Genomic DNA, 13,472 nt, shown 5'->3' with positions numbered 1-13,472 from the left:
TTTAGTTACAGGTCCTTCTAGTTGTGGGATGTGGGATGCCGCCTCAATGTGGGCTGAGGAGCAGTGCCATGTCCGCGCCCAGGATCCGAACCCTGGGCCGCCCACTCGGCCACGAAGCCGGCCCCTATGTGGTTTCTTTTAACAAAACTCCCTTCGCGCTGCAATGCCAGACCAGTCCCAGAGGTGCTCCTCTGACCTAAAAGCTTTCCTGCTTTAGCTCGCTCAGGTCCTTCGCCACGTTCATGGGTGGTGGGAACAGCAGGGAGGGAGCACGGGGAGGGCTACAAAGCCAGCTCCCCAAGCCAGCTCCTCCCTGGGGCTTCCCTCTGCTCTTCTGAGGGCTCTCTTGCCTGAAGGCCCTCGTCAAGCGCTCCTGCAGAAGGATCCCTTCTCCACAGAAACGTGGATGTGCCCTCCTGGTGTGGTCCTCGAGCCTTGCACACTCTGCGTCTCCTGCTGGTAGGCATCTCCAGGGCCATGGTCAGCCAAGGAGGCACAGGTAGGGGCTGCTACCCCTTGCTCTCCATCAGGGCTTGCCATCTGGTGTCTTCTAGGCAACCCTTACTGACCTAGGAAGTCCTGGTTCTGCTGACTACGAACCGGCCCAACAGTCCTGACTTCTTTCCTCGAGATGTGGAAGTCTGTCCCAAACTGGCCGGACTCCAGTGCCACTGTGACCTGAGACATTCATTTAGAGAAACTGAGGCCAGTTCACGTTATGCCACCACTGCAAAGCCAATGAATGGGCTTGACTTTTGTGATTACGCTTGTTTTGTCTGTAATTCCTGAGTATTCTCCTTATCCAAACAAGAGGCTTGGGGGAAACGGTGTCCTTCTCTCAATGCTTTGCTCACCCTGCCCATATCTTCTAGAATTACACTTAAATTACCTTCACTTCCCCTCGGCACACTTATGTGACTTCAGGGGGTGGGGAGGGACCCCGAGTCAGGGATGGATTAACCTCCCCAGTACCCTGCGGAGATCCTGCGCCGAGGCCCCACCATCTTGTGTCTTGTGTCTTGTGGCACCTCCGTGGCTTCCTGGCACAGGTCCTGATTGAGAAAGAACAGAGATCCACAGAGAGGAGAGGCAGCTGCCCCAGGAAGGTGGAGCGGAGGGTCCGACCCATCCTGAGGTCGCCGCGTCCCTGTCTTTCAGGACGGACATCACGCAGCGAGAACCACCCACTATGGCTCCCTGCCCCAGAAGTCGCGAGATGGCCGGCCCCAAGACGAAAACCCTGTAGTGCACTTCTTCAAGAACATTGTAAGTGCTCCCTTCCCGCTGTGCGCGAGGGGCCACACGGAGAATGCGATGGGGGGGTGGGCTGGAGGTGCCTGGCCACTGCTGCCATCCATGAGGAGGGTGGGGATGTCCCCAGATGTCACTGAGCTCTGATCCACGAGGGACATGAGCATGTCCCCGGTTGAGCCTCCCCTGTCCTCGGGGCGAGGTTGGCCTGGAGCTCAGCCCCAGCCCCTCCCAAGGCCCGAGCCGCACGTGCCACTGACGGAGCTTCCTGTTCTCCCAGAGAACACCCTGCTTTTGAGACTAAACGACCACTAGATGCTTAGTTTAAAAACATAGGCTTTGTAGAACTGTGGAGACCGTCAAGAGGTCAGTGGTTGCCAGGGCTGGGAGGAGGGAGGGATAAATAGGGGGAGCACAGGGTGTTTTTAGGGCCGTGGAACCCTCCCTATGAGACTGTGAGCCAGGATACACCTCATACGTGTGTGAAAACCGAAGAATGCACGTCCCAGAGAATGAACCCTAACGTCAGCTCTGGACTTCAGTTCCCAATAATGCATCAACATTGGTGCACCAGTTGTACCAAATGAACCACACTAATGCCAGGTGGCAATAATAGGAGAACCGTGTGCAAGACCAGAGAGGGTACACAGGAACTCTGTAATTTCTGTGCATTTTTCCTGGAAACCTAAAACTGCTCTAAAATATAGTCTTAAAAACAGAAGCAAAACCACAGGCTTCTGATTATAAACTTCCTGCGCTGCAGACATTTCAAGATGGCGTTTTACAGGCTGATGAGTTTTAGGAGCACAGGATTGAGGGCGTTCCTTCTGAAGCTCGGAATTCAGGGGCCACTTTACTTCCAACCCCGAAAAAGGAGGGTGGTGAAGAGCAGCTCACGGCCTCCATCAGCACGCGATGGATGTGTCACAGTGACACACACCAAGAAGAACCAACTCCCTAGTCATAGAGCCTTTTGATGCGTTTCCCATTCTCTTAGACACTTTCGGAATGTTCTGGAAGGTCCGTGTAGCATTGGGTATTTTCAAATTCTCAGAGCCTATATTTCTCATTCAACTAGGACAGAAGTGGGAGAGCCGGGCAGATACTAGACCTAATCGATAGTAGATCTTAATATCTAATCCTTAATAGATCCTCGGCCCTCTCAGCAACCCAGAGCTAGTCAGGAACTGAGCTGACAAGGTGACAGCACCAGACTCTTAGGAAGGGGGTCAGGGCTGCTCCGACGGAGGGAGAACCTGCCGCAGCTCACCGTTCTCTGTCTTTATAGGTGACGCCTCGCACACCTCCTCCATCGCAAGGAAAGGTAAGACCTCTGAATGTTTTGATCAATTGTCACTCTATTCAGAACCTTCCTGAAATCCCTAAATGTACCAACAAGAGGGTTGGACTCATAGGTACCTGACTTCATCCCAAAATGTGTGCCACGTGAATCCCGAGTTGAACAGGCTGAGAAATGCAAGGCGTTCCTTCCTCCTCCTGCCGTGCAGATGGTGCCCGTGGCCCCCAGCTCTCTCCCTCTGAATCCTGGTCTGAAATCCGCCCCCACCTCAAGGAGCCCCAGGCGGCACGGCCAAGCCCCTGGATGTGGCCTGTGTGATGAAACCTATTTGCCATCTCAGCACCATGTTGTTTTGATCGTGCTTCTTGTTTATTAAAAGGACTTTTTTCCTGCACGGATCGCCATGTCATTGCTTCTTTCTCTTCCTCACACAGGGGCGAGGACTGTCTCTCAGCAGATTTAGCTGGGTAGGTGACAAATGCGTGCCCATTCATCTTCCTCTCCTGTCTAGTCCTCGCAGCCCCTCCACTCTTATGTTCTGCTCTGTTTCAGTTGCTTGCCGGTCCCCTCTCTCTTTCCTCTCAGGCCCAGCTTGCCCGTGGCTGTCCATGGGCTGCTTTCTCCTCCGGAGGGAAAATGACCCCCCACATCCCCCCCCCCCCCCAGACAGTAGTTCTCTCCCCGGCTTCCATGCCCTAGGCAGGCACCGCCAGGCCAAATGCCTCTCCTCCCAGAGGGTTCCTGGAAGATTCCACTGGGCTCCTCCCGTGTTTGAGAAAATTCCCGATTTCCTTCCAATCAATGGGCGAGAAAAGCAGGTCCCAGCAGCCTGAACGTGGATCTGCGGCCAACTGACCCGTCTATTAACCAGCTCTCCCCACAGACGCTGAAACTCTGTTGAGGAAAAATGACACTGCTAATGAGAGAAAAAGAGGCTAAATTCAGTTATTCAGTTCATAATCACCTAATTAATCCAAAAGATTTTGGTTTTGATCGTGTTTCAGGAATAACCAAAGCTAAGATAGCAAGCCAGCCAGGAAAAGCTGCTTAGGAATTTTCGGCTTTGTGATACTGAGAAAAAACAGTTTCAATGAAGATTAAAAATGAGCAATTTGTTCACTTTCTAGATATTAGAGAAATTTCGTGTCGGAACCAACTTAAAATGCCTACCAGTATATTCTAACCAAACTTATAGACTGTAGTTACTAATAAATATTAGATACGGTTCTTACTTTAAAAAAAGTTATAATTTTCAAGATAAAATGGAAGAATAACCACAAATCTATAGGCCAGGAATTGAGTCTGTCTTGGGAACACAATATCCTTATTCTCTAGTGCAAAGCCCATGTGTACTTGATGTTCAATTAATAAACATCATATACATGAAATATTGAATTTTAAAAGTAAGGAGGAAAGAGAAAGGAAAGAAAAAAGAACAGGAAGAAAAAACAGAAAGGGAGGGCGAGACAGCAGGAAGGAAGGAAGGACAGGAGGGAGGGAGGGAAGACGTCCCCAGAGAAAAGGTGGAGCTGAGATTCCAGCAAGCTCCTGAATTGCTCCAACACTCATTACATCGAGCTGTGGACTGCTGTGTTTGCTGGAACATTTCATGTAAATACATGTGAGCCTTTTTCTCACCTGATGATTTGCAAAAAGGTGACGATCATGTAGGAAATTTACATGGCCTAGCACCCACAGTCAATTAATTTTTGACTTTCTGTGCCAGCAGGAGACAAAGATGATATTGAAGAATGAAATCCATTTTTGACCCAGAAATGTTACCTTAGTAACCATTTGATCTGCCTCAGCTTCCTAGGCGTGGGATCTGGGGAGTATGCAAAGTCCTCACTGACGGTGGAGTGACGGGAGGGCTAAAGAGACCTTCTTTCTTCCAGTCCCGCAGAGGCCACTTCCGCCCAGCAGCTAACAGGAAAGGCCTTTGCCTTCTCCCCACCTCTCCATCTCTGGCCCTACTAACGTTTGTTAAGTTTCTCTTTTCTCCGAAGCAAGCCCCTCTCTGATTCCGTTTGTATGTGCGTCTGTTTCCTAGAGCTCCAGCACTGTCTTCCCGGTCCGAGTTTCTGAAAGTCCTTCACTGCTTTTTTCTAAACTATCTTGTGTGCTTTCTGGTAAATTCTAGGTGGTCCAGAGACGTAAGTGACCAAGGTTTTGAAAAGAGGAAAAAATCAAGCAGATTACTAATCTGAAAACCAATCCTTGAATTTAGTTCTCAGAATCCCTTTATTTTTGGAGAAAAACAACAGAGTAAGACAGGGTTTTGCAGCATCTGCAGGGGGAGGGGTGTGTCACACATTTCACGTGCGTCTGTCGCTTGGCGCAGTTCTCTTTGACTGTCCCCGTCCCTCGGTGTGCCCTCATGGAGTGAGCATGTCCGTGGAAACCTCTGGGATTCCTCTCGTCTGCCGTCTTTGACCTCCTCTCCACACACCCCATCCTTTAGGCCACTTGAAAATCCTTGAAACCAAATCTTCATGTGAAAGTCGCCTCCTGGAGGCGAGTGGCCCTTGTCTTTCCCAAGCCCAGGCTGAGGGAGAAGGAAACTGTAGAAGTAGCTCATGCGAGGGGGTGTCTAGACAGATGGCCCCGGTCCAGCCTCAGTCCTGCCAAAATCGACAGGGGTGAACTTGCAGAAGCTTGAACCTTCTAGATCCCGTCTTCAAAATCTCTAAAATAAAGGGACAGATTCGATGGTTTTCCAAGTTCCCTCCACCCTAAAACACTGTCATGAAATTTAAAGGGACTCTAAGCTGAGGGAAGGGGCTCTGGGGTCTGCATCAGAGATGGTCTCCCATCTCTTCTTGGCCAAATATAAAGCAAAATCGTGGACGTATCCTTCAAATAGAGACCCAGGAGATGAACAGGTCCCATGTGGAGACGCTGGCCAGCCTGGTTCGCCCTCCCACGGACATCGCCCCTAAGGCTGGAACACCCTTGACCCTAAATGTTAACATTCATCCTGTGTCTAAACACCCAAAGTTTCTCCCATTCCTTTCTCATCTTTATAGTGAAAGTTCCCATTTGAAACTAAAGCATTTTAGAAAATAAACTGATCCTAGGGACACAAATATTCTTATATTTCAAAAATCATTTGCTATTACTACGTCCCACCAAGGAAACTTTCTTCATCTTCCCTGAAGTGAGTGAGGGCTGCTGGGGCGGTGGGAGGCTGGAGTCGGGGCCACCCATTGTGCCCACCAGGCCACCTCCTGGGATGACAGCAAGCTCGCAAGTTGAGAGCTCACACCTCTGTTCTTAGAGGGGTGCCTCCGTTAACTCAAGGTATCCTCATGACAAACCCACAAGGAAGGGCCCGTTATTACCCCCATTTTATAGAAGAGGAAACTGAAGCTCAGAGAGGTTCCCATACTTGCCCAAGGTCACACAGCTAGGGAGTGTGGGAGCTGAGACCCGTCCAGGTTGCTGGGCTCTGGCGGTGCTGCACCCGTGCACAGTGGCAGGGACATGGCTTGCCAGCCCAGACCTTCCCCCTTCCCTCTTTGGAGACCAGTTCAGGAACCAGGGTCCCTGCGAGAAACCCTGGTCCCAGTTCCACAAGTTCGCACTGAGGACACCCACACCATGGCCAGGGTAGCTGGTTTCTGTTGCTGTCGGGAGAGGCTCCCCTAGGGCAGAAATGTGGAATTTCATCTTTATGCTTTGGAAAGATCTGAGCCACGCAATTTCACTGCATCCAAAGGCTCTTGGCCCTCTGGCTCTCTGGGGGAGCAGAGCCGATGCGAGGGACTCCCCGGGACGGTGGCTGTGTCCTCCTGCAGGCTCCTCCCTCTTCCTCAGGGCTCCTCCGTCCTCCTCCAGGCTCCTCCGTCTTCCTGCAGGCTCCTCCGGACTCCCCCGTCCTCCTCCGGGCCCACCCTCCCCCGCATGCTCCTGCATCCTCCTCGGGGCTCCTCCCTCCTCCTGCAGGCTCCTCCTTCCTCCTCGGGGCTCCTCCCTCCTCCTGCAGGCCCCTCCCTCCTCCTGCAGGCTCCTCCTTCCTCCTCCGGGCCCCTCCCTCCTCCTGCAGACTCCTCCTTCCTCCTCGGGGCTCCTCCCTCCTCCTGCAGGCTCCTCCCTCTTGGGGAAACGGCCACGCGCGCTTTTCAGGGCTGCCTCAGAGCCCTCCTGCAGACCCTCGTGGGCGCAGGGCCTATGCCTGTCTTGCCCGTCTTGCTAACCTTCTCCTGAAAGCCACAGCCTGAAGAAGGGAAGCGGCGGCTGTAGGGGAGATTTGCGCCTTTAAAGTGACAGCGCCCGGGCAGCGGGGCGCGCGGAGCCCGGTGGAGCCCGTGGCGGGGGGGGCGGCGGGCGGCAGGAGCCGGAGCCCGCGCCGAGGGCGGGACTGAGCGCTCGGTCTCTTGCAGGGAGCCGAGGGGCAGAAGCCGGGATTTGGCTACGGAGCTAGAGCTTCCGACTACAAATCGACTCACAAGGGACTCAAGGGGGTCCACGACGCCCAGGGCACGCTTTCCAGAATCTTCAAACTGGTAACGTAACCCGTCGCCGCCGGGATGCGCGAGGGGTGGGCTGGGCCTTCCGGCCCCCGCGCTGCTTTTCCCAGAAGTTCGTCTCCCGCGGCGGGGGGCTCGGCAAGCCTTTCTCGAGCTGTCCTGAGCCAGCACCGTGCTCGGGCCAGGCTCCCTCGCGGAGCTAGAGGACCCGTGGGGGGACACCAGGCTACCGCTGTGCCCCTGGCAGGCGCGCGGCTGTGGGGCGCTGACCTCTTCTGTAAGGTCCGGCGGCTCCCCGGGGCCAAGGCCGCAGCATCTTTGCCCCCCGAGGAAACAAGCAGGAGCCAAGGTGACAAGAAGGGACATGGCTGGACCAGACGAGAGAGCCCAGAAAACCATAGGCGTCAGGCCTGTCGGCTATGACGTCGGGGTCCCGTCGACCCAGGCCGGCCGTGTGTTAGCCGTGCGCCCTGGACCCGCGAGCCCTCTGGGACTCAGTTTCTTCCTCTGTAAATTGAGGTGACATATGGACACGAATGGCTGTGAAGATAAAAGGTGGTGAGGACAGTGTGGTCAGCAAGGTGGCTGCAGGGTCACTCAGAGAAACGGCAGCCGTGCTATTGCTGGTGAGGGTGACAGCTTCGCTCAGAGACGCTGCCGTCTCACAACGTGGCCTCCTGGGCCCAAGACAGGCGGGGGCACGGAGGTGGCGCTCAGGGGGCCGGCAGACCCATGCCTGGCCGCCCGAGGGTGCTTGCGGTCACACTTGATCTCCGAGAGGAGGAGCAGTGAGCAGGCCGCCAGACCTCTCAGGACTGGTCCCCAGGGAGCCGCGAGGGTGCAGGTCCTTCCTGGGGAGAAACGTGGGGTGAGTGGGCGGGCATCACCGCCGGGGCCTGGTTCTGAGCTGGCCCAGGCTCTGCCTGTGGCGAGGTCTGCCCCCGGGGCCGCCCCAGAGATGGGAGCTGGGACCCGTGTGCTCGGCCAGGCCCTGCCTTCCTCTCACGTCCAGGAGCCCCGAACGCCCGCGTGGGGCAGGGCCGGACACTGGGCGGGACCTGGACGACGGGGCTGAGGCCGCAGCAGGGCAGGTGCGGGCTCGGGGCTGCCGCCTCCCTCCCTGGACCCGAGGGTCTGCCTCGTGCAGGTCTCCATGGCAGGCTGCCGAGCAACCCGCCTGCCGCCCCTTCTGGGCCATGACCTAACTCCCCATCCACTTCCAGAAGCCGTCTTGGCCTCGATTCACTCCAGAGCCCTTCATGACCGAGGAGGTCGTGCAATTACTGGGTTTGCCCACAGCCTCGGGGCTCAGGGGCATCCTCGGAAACTGGCTCTAAGTGCCCAGAGGCCCGGCGGCCTGAGAGCTTTGGGAAGGGACCGACTGAATGGTGGCAGCTGTCCCCGTTGCAGAGGCCTCAGGGTGGCCGAGGGACAGGCTTACTCCCTGTGCAGGAGGGGCCAGCCGGCCACTGCTGGCCGGGGGACTGTGGTTGGTCGGGGCCACTGTGCCCAGCGTCCGAGCCGGGATGCTCCCACGCACAGAGCACAGCCTCCTCCTAAAGGAGCTCGTCGTCTAGTGGCGGGGTGACAGGGAGTGAGGGAAATAAATGCTCTAGGGGACAAGGCGGGAGGCACTGAGAGTGAACGGAGCCTCTGCGTGTCGGGGAGGTGGTTCTGGTTCCAGGGAGGATGACCGGACAAAGCCTGGCCGAGCAGGTGGCATCAGGCAAAGATGTGGAGGAGGTGTGGAGCTGCCACACCCCGGGGACAGTGTTCCAGGCTAAAGGAACAGAGCGGAAGGGCCTTGCAGGGTCCAGGAGGAGGTGCGTGGGAAGGGTAAGCCCCCCACACACCCACAGAGGGCCCTGTGACCCTCCTGAGGGCTCTGACAGTGATTCTGAATGGGGGCGTCACCGGGTTCCAGGGAGAGAGCGACACATGGTGACGTTCGTTTTCGTGTTGAGAGACCAGTCGTGTGTCTCTGGCAGAGACTTGCAGAAATGGGGACTGGATTGTGAGGTCCCTGGACTGGATAATCGGGAAGAGACCTGTGGACTTCTGTAGCCGCCCATCCAGGGCTTGGTGACAGAGCTGAGGGTCCAGCAATGCGTCAGCATTTCAGGGCTGAAAGCCGGAGTTGGAGTTGGGGTGGTCCCTCCGAGCGGAGACATCTGCGCCGTCCGCGCAGCGTCGGAGGCAGCATCCCACGCTGATTTAAGGCCAGAGGAGAGCACTTTTTGTCCCTGAAAATGGAAGGACGTTTGTGGTGGAAGACTGTCACAGAACAAACGTTGTCTAAGTGGGTGTCCCCACTAACTGTCTCATTAGAATATCTGCCCGCTGCCCCTCTCCCTGACTCTTAATCCAGGCAGGGCCGTCCCTTTCCCGGTCGATGTCGTCAGAGCCAGCATCCAACGACAGCCGCAGTCGTAATGATGTACACCGGGCTCCAGTCAACTCCTTTTCCAACCTAAAGAAATGTAAGAAGGAAGACAGACACCAACAAATCAAAGACAGAGCTCCTCTCTTAGGACAGGAAGGGCTTCGTACAAGGCAGGCAACCACGATGCGCACGGCACCCTGTCGAGAGAAGAAGCCTGAAGGGTTTCATGTTTATCTTTCTTGGGTGAAAGATTAGCATTCCTGTGGAATATTCTCTGCCTATGCAGGAAAGATGTGATTGTGCAGATAAGAGGAGACTTTAATCTGTGCTTAGTTCCCAGACGACATCGAGCGTCCTGTGCCGTCTGGTTCATGGGCTGATGTCCAGGCGTTGTAGACAAACGCGTCCTGGATTCATATTCCGTGTAATAGCGTCTTCACCTTGCGTCTTCCGGCCAGCGGTCACATTTAGGGGAAGGCGTGAGTTTCCGTGGCCTCCATGTTCTTAGGTGTTCTTGGTCGTTGGTGAGAACAGGAGCATCGCCTTCGTGTAACCCATTCTCAGAACATCCATTGGGATCACGGTAGGCAGTTGAACGTTGAAAGCTTCTGCTGTACATGGGTTGGCTCTCTCAAAGCTGCAAGGCAGGACCTGTGCTTCCCGCGAGCCCCAGGTCACCCATGATGGGGCCCAGTCTCTGCCAGCAGAGGACAGGGCTCCTCCACCAGCCATCGCTGATGGCGATCTCTGACCTCTGTGAGTCCGCTTCCTGACTGGCTTAGTAAAACGTCAAGCTTTCACAGTTTATGGTGGAATAATTTGGTCGGTAACCCAAATCCTCGTTGATTTGGGCACCTAATCTTTAATTCAATGTTGAGTCACGTGTGTGTGTGTCCGGCGGTTGGGATGCGCGGCACAGACAGACTCGGCGAGCATGCGTGTGTGGCATCCCCACCCACGAGTCCATTCTGGTGGGTGCTGGGACCACACGTGGTAATATGAGGCAAGATTCTGCTTCAGAGAAAAGTCAGTCCTGTTAGGAAAAGCCTTAAATGTGTGACGTGAGTGGTAAGTCACCGAGTCACTAACTCGTTTTATGTCAGGTAAAATGTAGGCGGGATCAGTGTAAATTCTAGGCAAATCTAAGTAAGGAAATAAATCCAGCCCCAAACATTCAAGTAACGGAGGCCATCCTGACATATTTGCCTCACTTCTGAAATGTGGCAACAAGACAGTGAGGGTGAGGGTCCCGTAGGAGCTGAGTCCTAACGCAGACCTGCATTCAGAATAGCAGTGTTCCACTAGTGGCCCCAGACCCTAGCCAGGAGGCCACCTGCATCTGAATCGCCTGTGATGCCCAGACCATTTCTGGGCTCCCCACAAGACTTCCTGCACCAGATTGTCCCAGGGTGGAACCCCCATGTCTGCAGTTATCACAATTTCCCTCTCGTCTGAGAAATACAGATTTATCCTGTTCTGGGTAACTAATTGCTATGCCATCCCATGTAATGACCACTCATCACGACCAAAGGAATGACGACTGCTAGGTGATGGGAGGGGCCAGCTGATGGGGGCGGGGCTCCATTTAGGAAATATGATTCTGGTCCTCCATAGTGTAGGCAAGAGTTGTAACCGGTTATTGTGAGATGTTTGGGAGGCCAGAGCTTGTCAAGCCTGCCTTGATGACTAGAAAAGTGCCATTTCTATCAAGCACATCCATTGTGTGCAAGGAACACAAGTGTATGACACCCATTTGTTTCTTAAATAGGGGCAATATTTTCCTGAAGTTCTTTTTGTAAGCAGTAGTTCAGAAATTTTAAAATTCCTCTATATTTCAAAGGGAGCTTCAGTTTATTAAATGAAAACAAGTTTCCATTAACATGGTTTTAATTACATTTTGCTACATAAAAAGTTCACCAGCTGGCCTACTATGGTCGTGTGGCTGAACCAGTTGACACAGAGCACTTAAAATTGGTTACAAGAACGCCCCAGAGATGAGAAGCACCTGAAGGCAGGCGCCTGGAGATGGTGGGCATTTCCAGCTTTTAGGGGAGGGTCATTTTCCCTGTCTTTTCTTCCTGCTCTTTGTACACTGTGGAAAATCAAGGAAAGGGCTCAGACTTGGCATTCCGGTGTCGTTGGTTAGAAACCAAGTAGAGGAAACTGCGTCTCTCCCAATCATTTGTGAGCTACATCAGAATATAACAGGAGTTTCTTTTCTTCAAGTACGTGACCTGGAACAAGTCCCTGCCTGTAGTGCGTCTGCACAGTGTGAGGGTAAGGATGGAGAGGGGATGTATGACTCTCCTGTAGATTCTGTCCTTCTCCTGCCCCAGCCTTCTGGTGACCAGCCTCACTGGTTTACCTGCCCAGGGCAGACCATGTGCTCTATATCAGACGATTCAAAAGTGGTAAAGAGCGTGAGACTGAAGCACCAGTGGTGCTAATTCTGGCTCCCTTTGACCAGCTGACTGACTCTGGGAAATTCACTCAACCTCTCTGAGCTCAGGCTCCTCACCTTAAGATGGAGACGATGATGCTGACCTCCCAGGTTGGCTTTCTCTTTCATAAGAGAAAACAGATATAACAGATTTTGCACACGGCAGGTGCTCAATAAATTGTTGATACAGTAATAGAAAATAAAACCAGTATGTCCACCATTTTTTATTTCAAAAGGAGCTGTCAGGAAGTTGAAATGGTATCTCACGTAAGTTGTCTTGCAAAGGATGTGGGGAACATAAGCCGTTCAGCACCATGCACTTTGTTTCATAGAGCAGCGGTTCTGCGACTTTGCAGGACTTCACACTTTAAAGGCAGCCCTAAAGGTTCATCTCTTGGAAATTCAAAAAAAGGGGAGGTGAGTGCAGCCTTGCTCTGGGCTACTCCAGAGGTGGCGCTAGGCTGGTTCTGTCATTTAAGCAAGCCTCCACCACGAGAAGACTAGGGTTCCCCAGGGGAGGGGTGGCCCCGGGCAGAGCTGCCGCCCCTGACATCTGCAGTCGTACGACAAAGCCCCTTTCCTGGGAGGGCAGCTTCACTCGTGGTTCCTAAGGTGCTCTCCGGGATAGAATTCCAGAAACATTTTCACTTGTGAAAATAAAGCTCCTTCAATGAGTTGTTTAACAGCATTGTGATTCTTCTGGAAAAAGTAAAACTCCAAGAAATCAGAACGGTCATCGCACTCTGTCAGCGTGTTATTTGTAAGGCATTTTTGGCTTTCGAGCTTCGGTGAGTTATACCACTGGGTAATGAAAACGTAGACAGCACCCTGGTTGGTGTTAGTGCTGTGCCCGTGTGCCGTCTGGCTGAGAGCAGTTTCCTGTACATCTTGCTTTCTGGGGCTCTCAGTCCAAAGGAAACCCTTGAGAGATCCATTTTTCATTCATGACCTAAGAAAAAAAGGCAAACCCAAGGAGAAGGAGAAATTTGAATGTAAAAAAAGTGCATTTCTCCTGTGTTCTCCCGTGTCACTCTAAATGACTTCTGGAGTGACCACTGTCTTCTCAGAGAGCAATGCCCACGCCCAGGCCACCTTCACACTGCTGGTCACTGCACAACTGTGCCCATCTCAGTGGTTGCCAACTCTTTTTTTTTAAATTTCAAATTGTATTTGTCCAGAAAACATGTCAGTTCCTGGTTGTAAGACCCCTGGGAGTCAGTTTGCCGTCCCCCCACCGCCCCCCCCCCCCCAGCCCATCATGAGGTTGGTTTGTCTTGGTAAGGCAGTGGAGAGGCCAACAAGGAGAGGGGCCTGCCCTCCGCCATCACATCATGCAGCTGGCTCCGTCCTGGTGGACGCAGCAATTGGCGTGTCCATCAATACTGAGATCTCTCCAAGGATGAGGTCGTCCCTGTCATTGACAGACGGTCTCCCTCAGTTACCCTGGAGTCTCTAGCCAGAGAAATTAAGCACTCCTTCAAAGCATGATAATATAGCAGTCGAGCTTGCAGCCCCAGACATGCAGTCTTATTACCCTAGGCACCGGCTCTCTGTGTCCTGGGAATTACATTCAAGTGAATTTATCTTACGGTTCTTGAAAATTCAATTAGCACTTGCTAAAGGAGATTG

General features: G+C 53.5%; 1 protein-coding gene across 14 annotated transcripts in view; it reads left to right on the top strand.

Moving 5' to 3' along the window:
* MBP (myelin basic protein) overlaps positions 1–13,472 on the top strand; it is a 140,697-nt gene that overhangs the window by 125,447 nt on the left and 1,778 nt on the right. For 12 of the 14 annotated variants that reach the window (XM_070630307.1, XM_070630302.1, XM_070630304.1 and 9 more), the window contains 4 exons: positions 1,159–1,266; positions 2,540–2,575; positions 2,986–3,018; positions 6,934–7,056. In XM_070630307.1, the coding sequence (XP_070486408.1) occupies positions 1,159–1,266; positions 2,540–2,575; positions 2,986–3,018; positions 6,934–7,056 (300 nt within the window). Of the gene's footprint in view, positions 1–1,158; positions 1,267–2,539; positions 2,576–2,985; positions 3,019–6,933; positions 11,681–13,472 lie in introns of all 14 variants that reach the window. The other 2 variants (XR_011542830.1, XR_011542829.1) reach the window with 1 other exon arrangement.

The sequence above is a fragment of the Equus przewalskii genome, chromosome 7 (assembly GCF_037783145.1).
Source record: "Equus przewalskii isolate Varuska chromosome 7, EquPr2, whole genome shotgun sequence".
Classification (NCBI taxonomy): Eukaryota; Metazoa; Chordata; class Mammalia; order Perissodactyla; family Equidae; genus Equus; species Equus przewalskii.
This window is presented reverse-complemented; position numbering and strand designations above follow the sequence as displayed.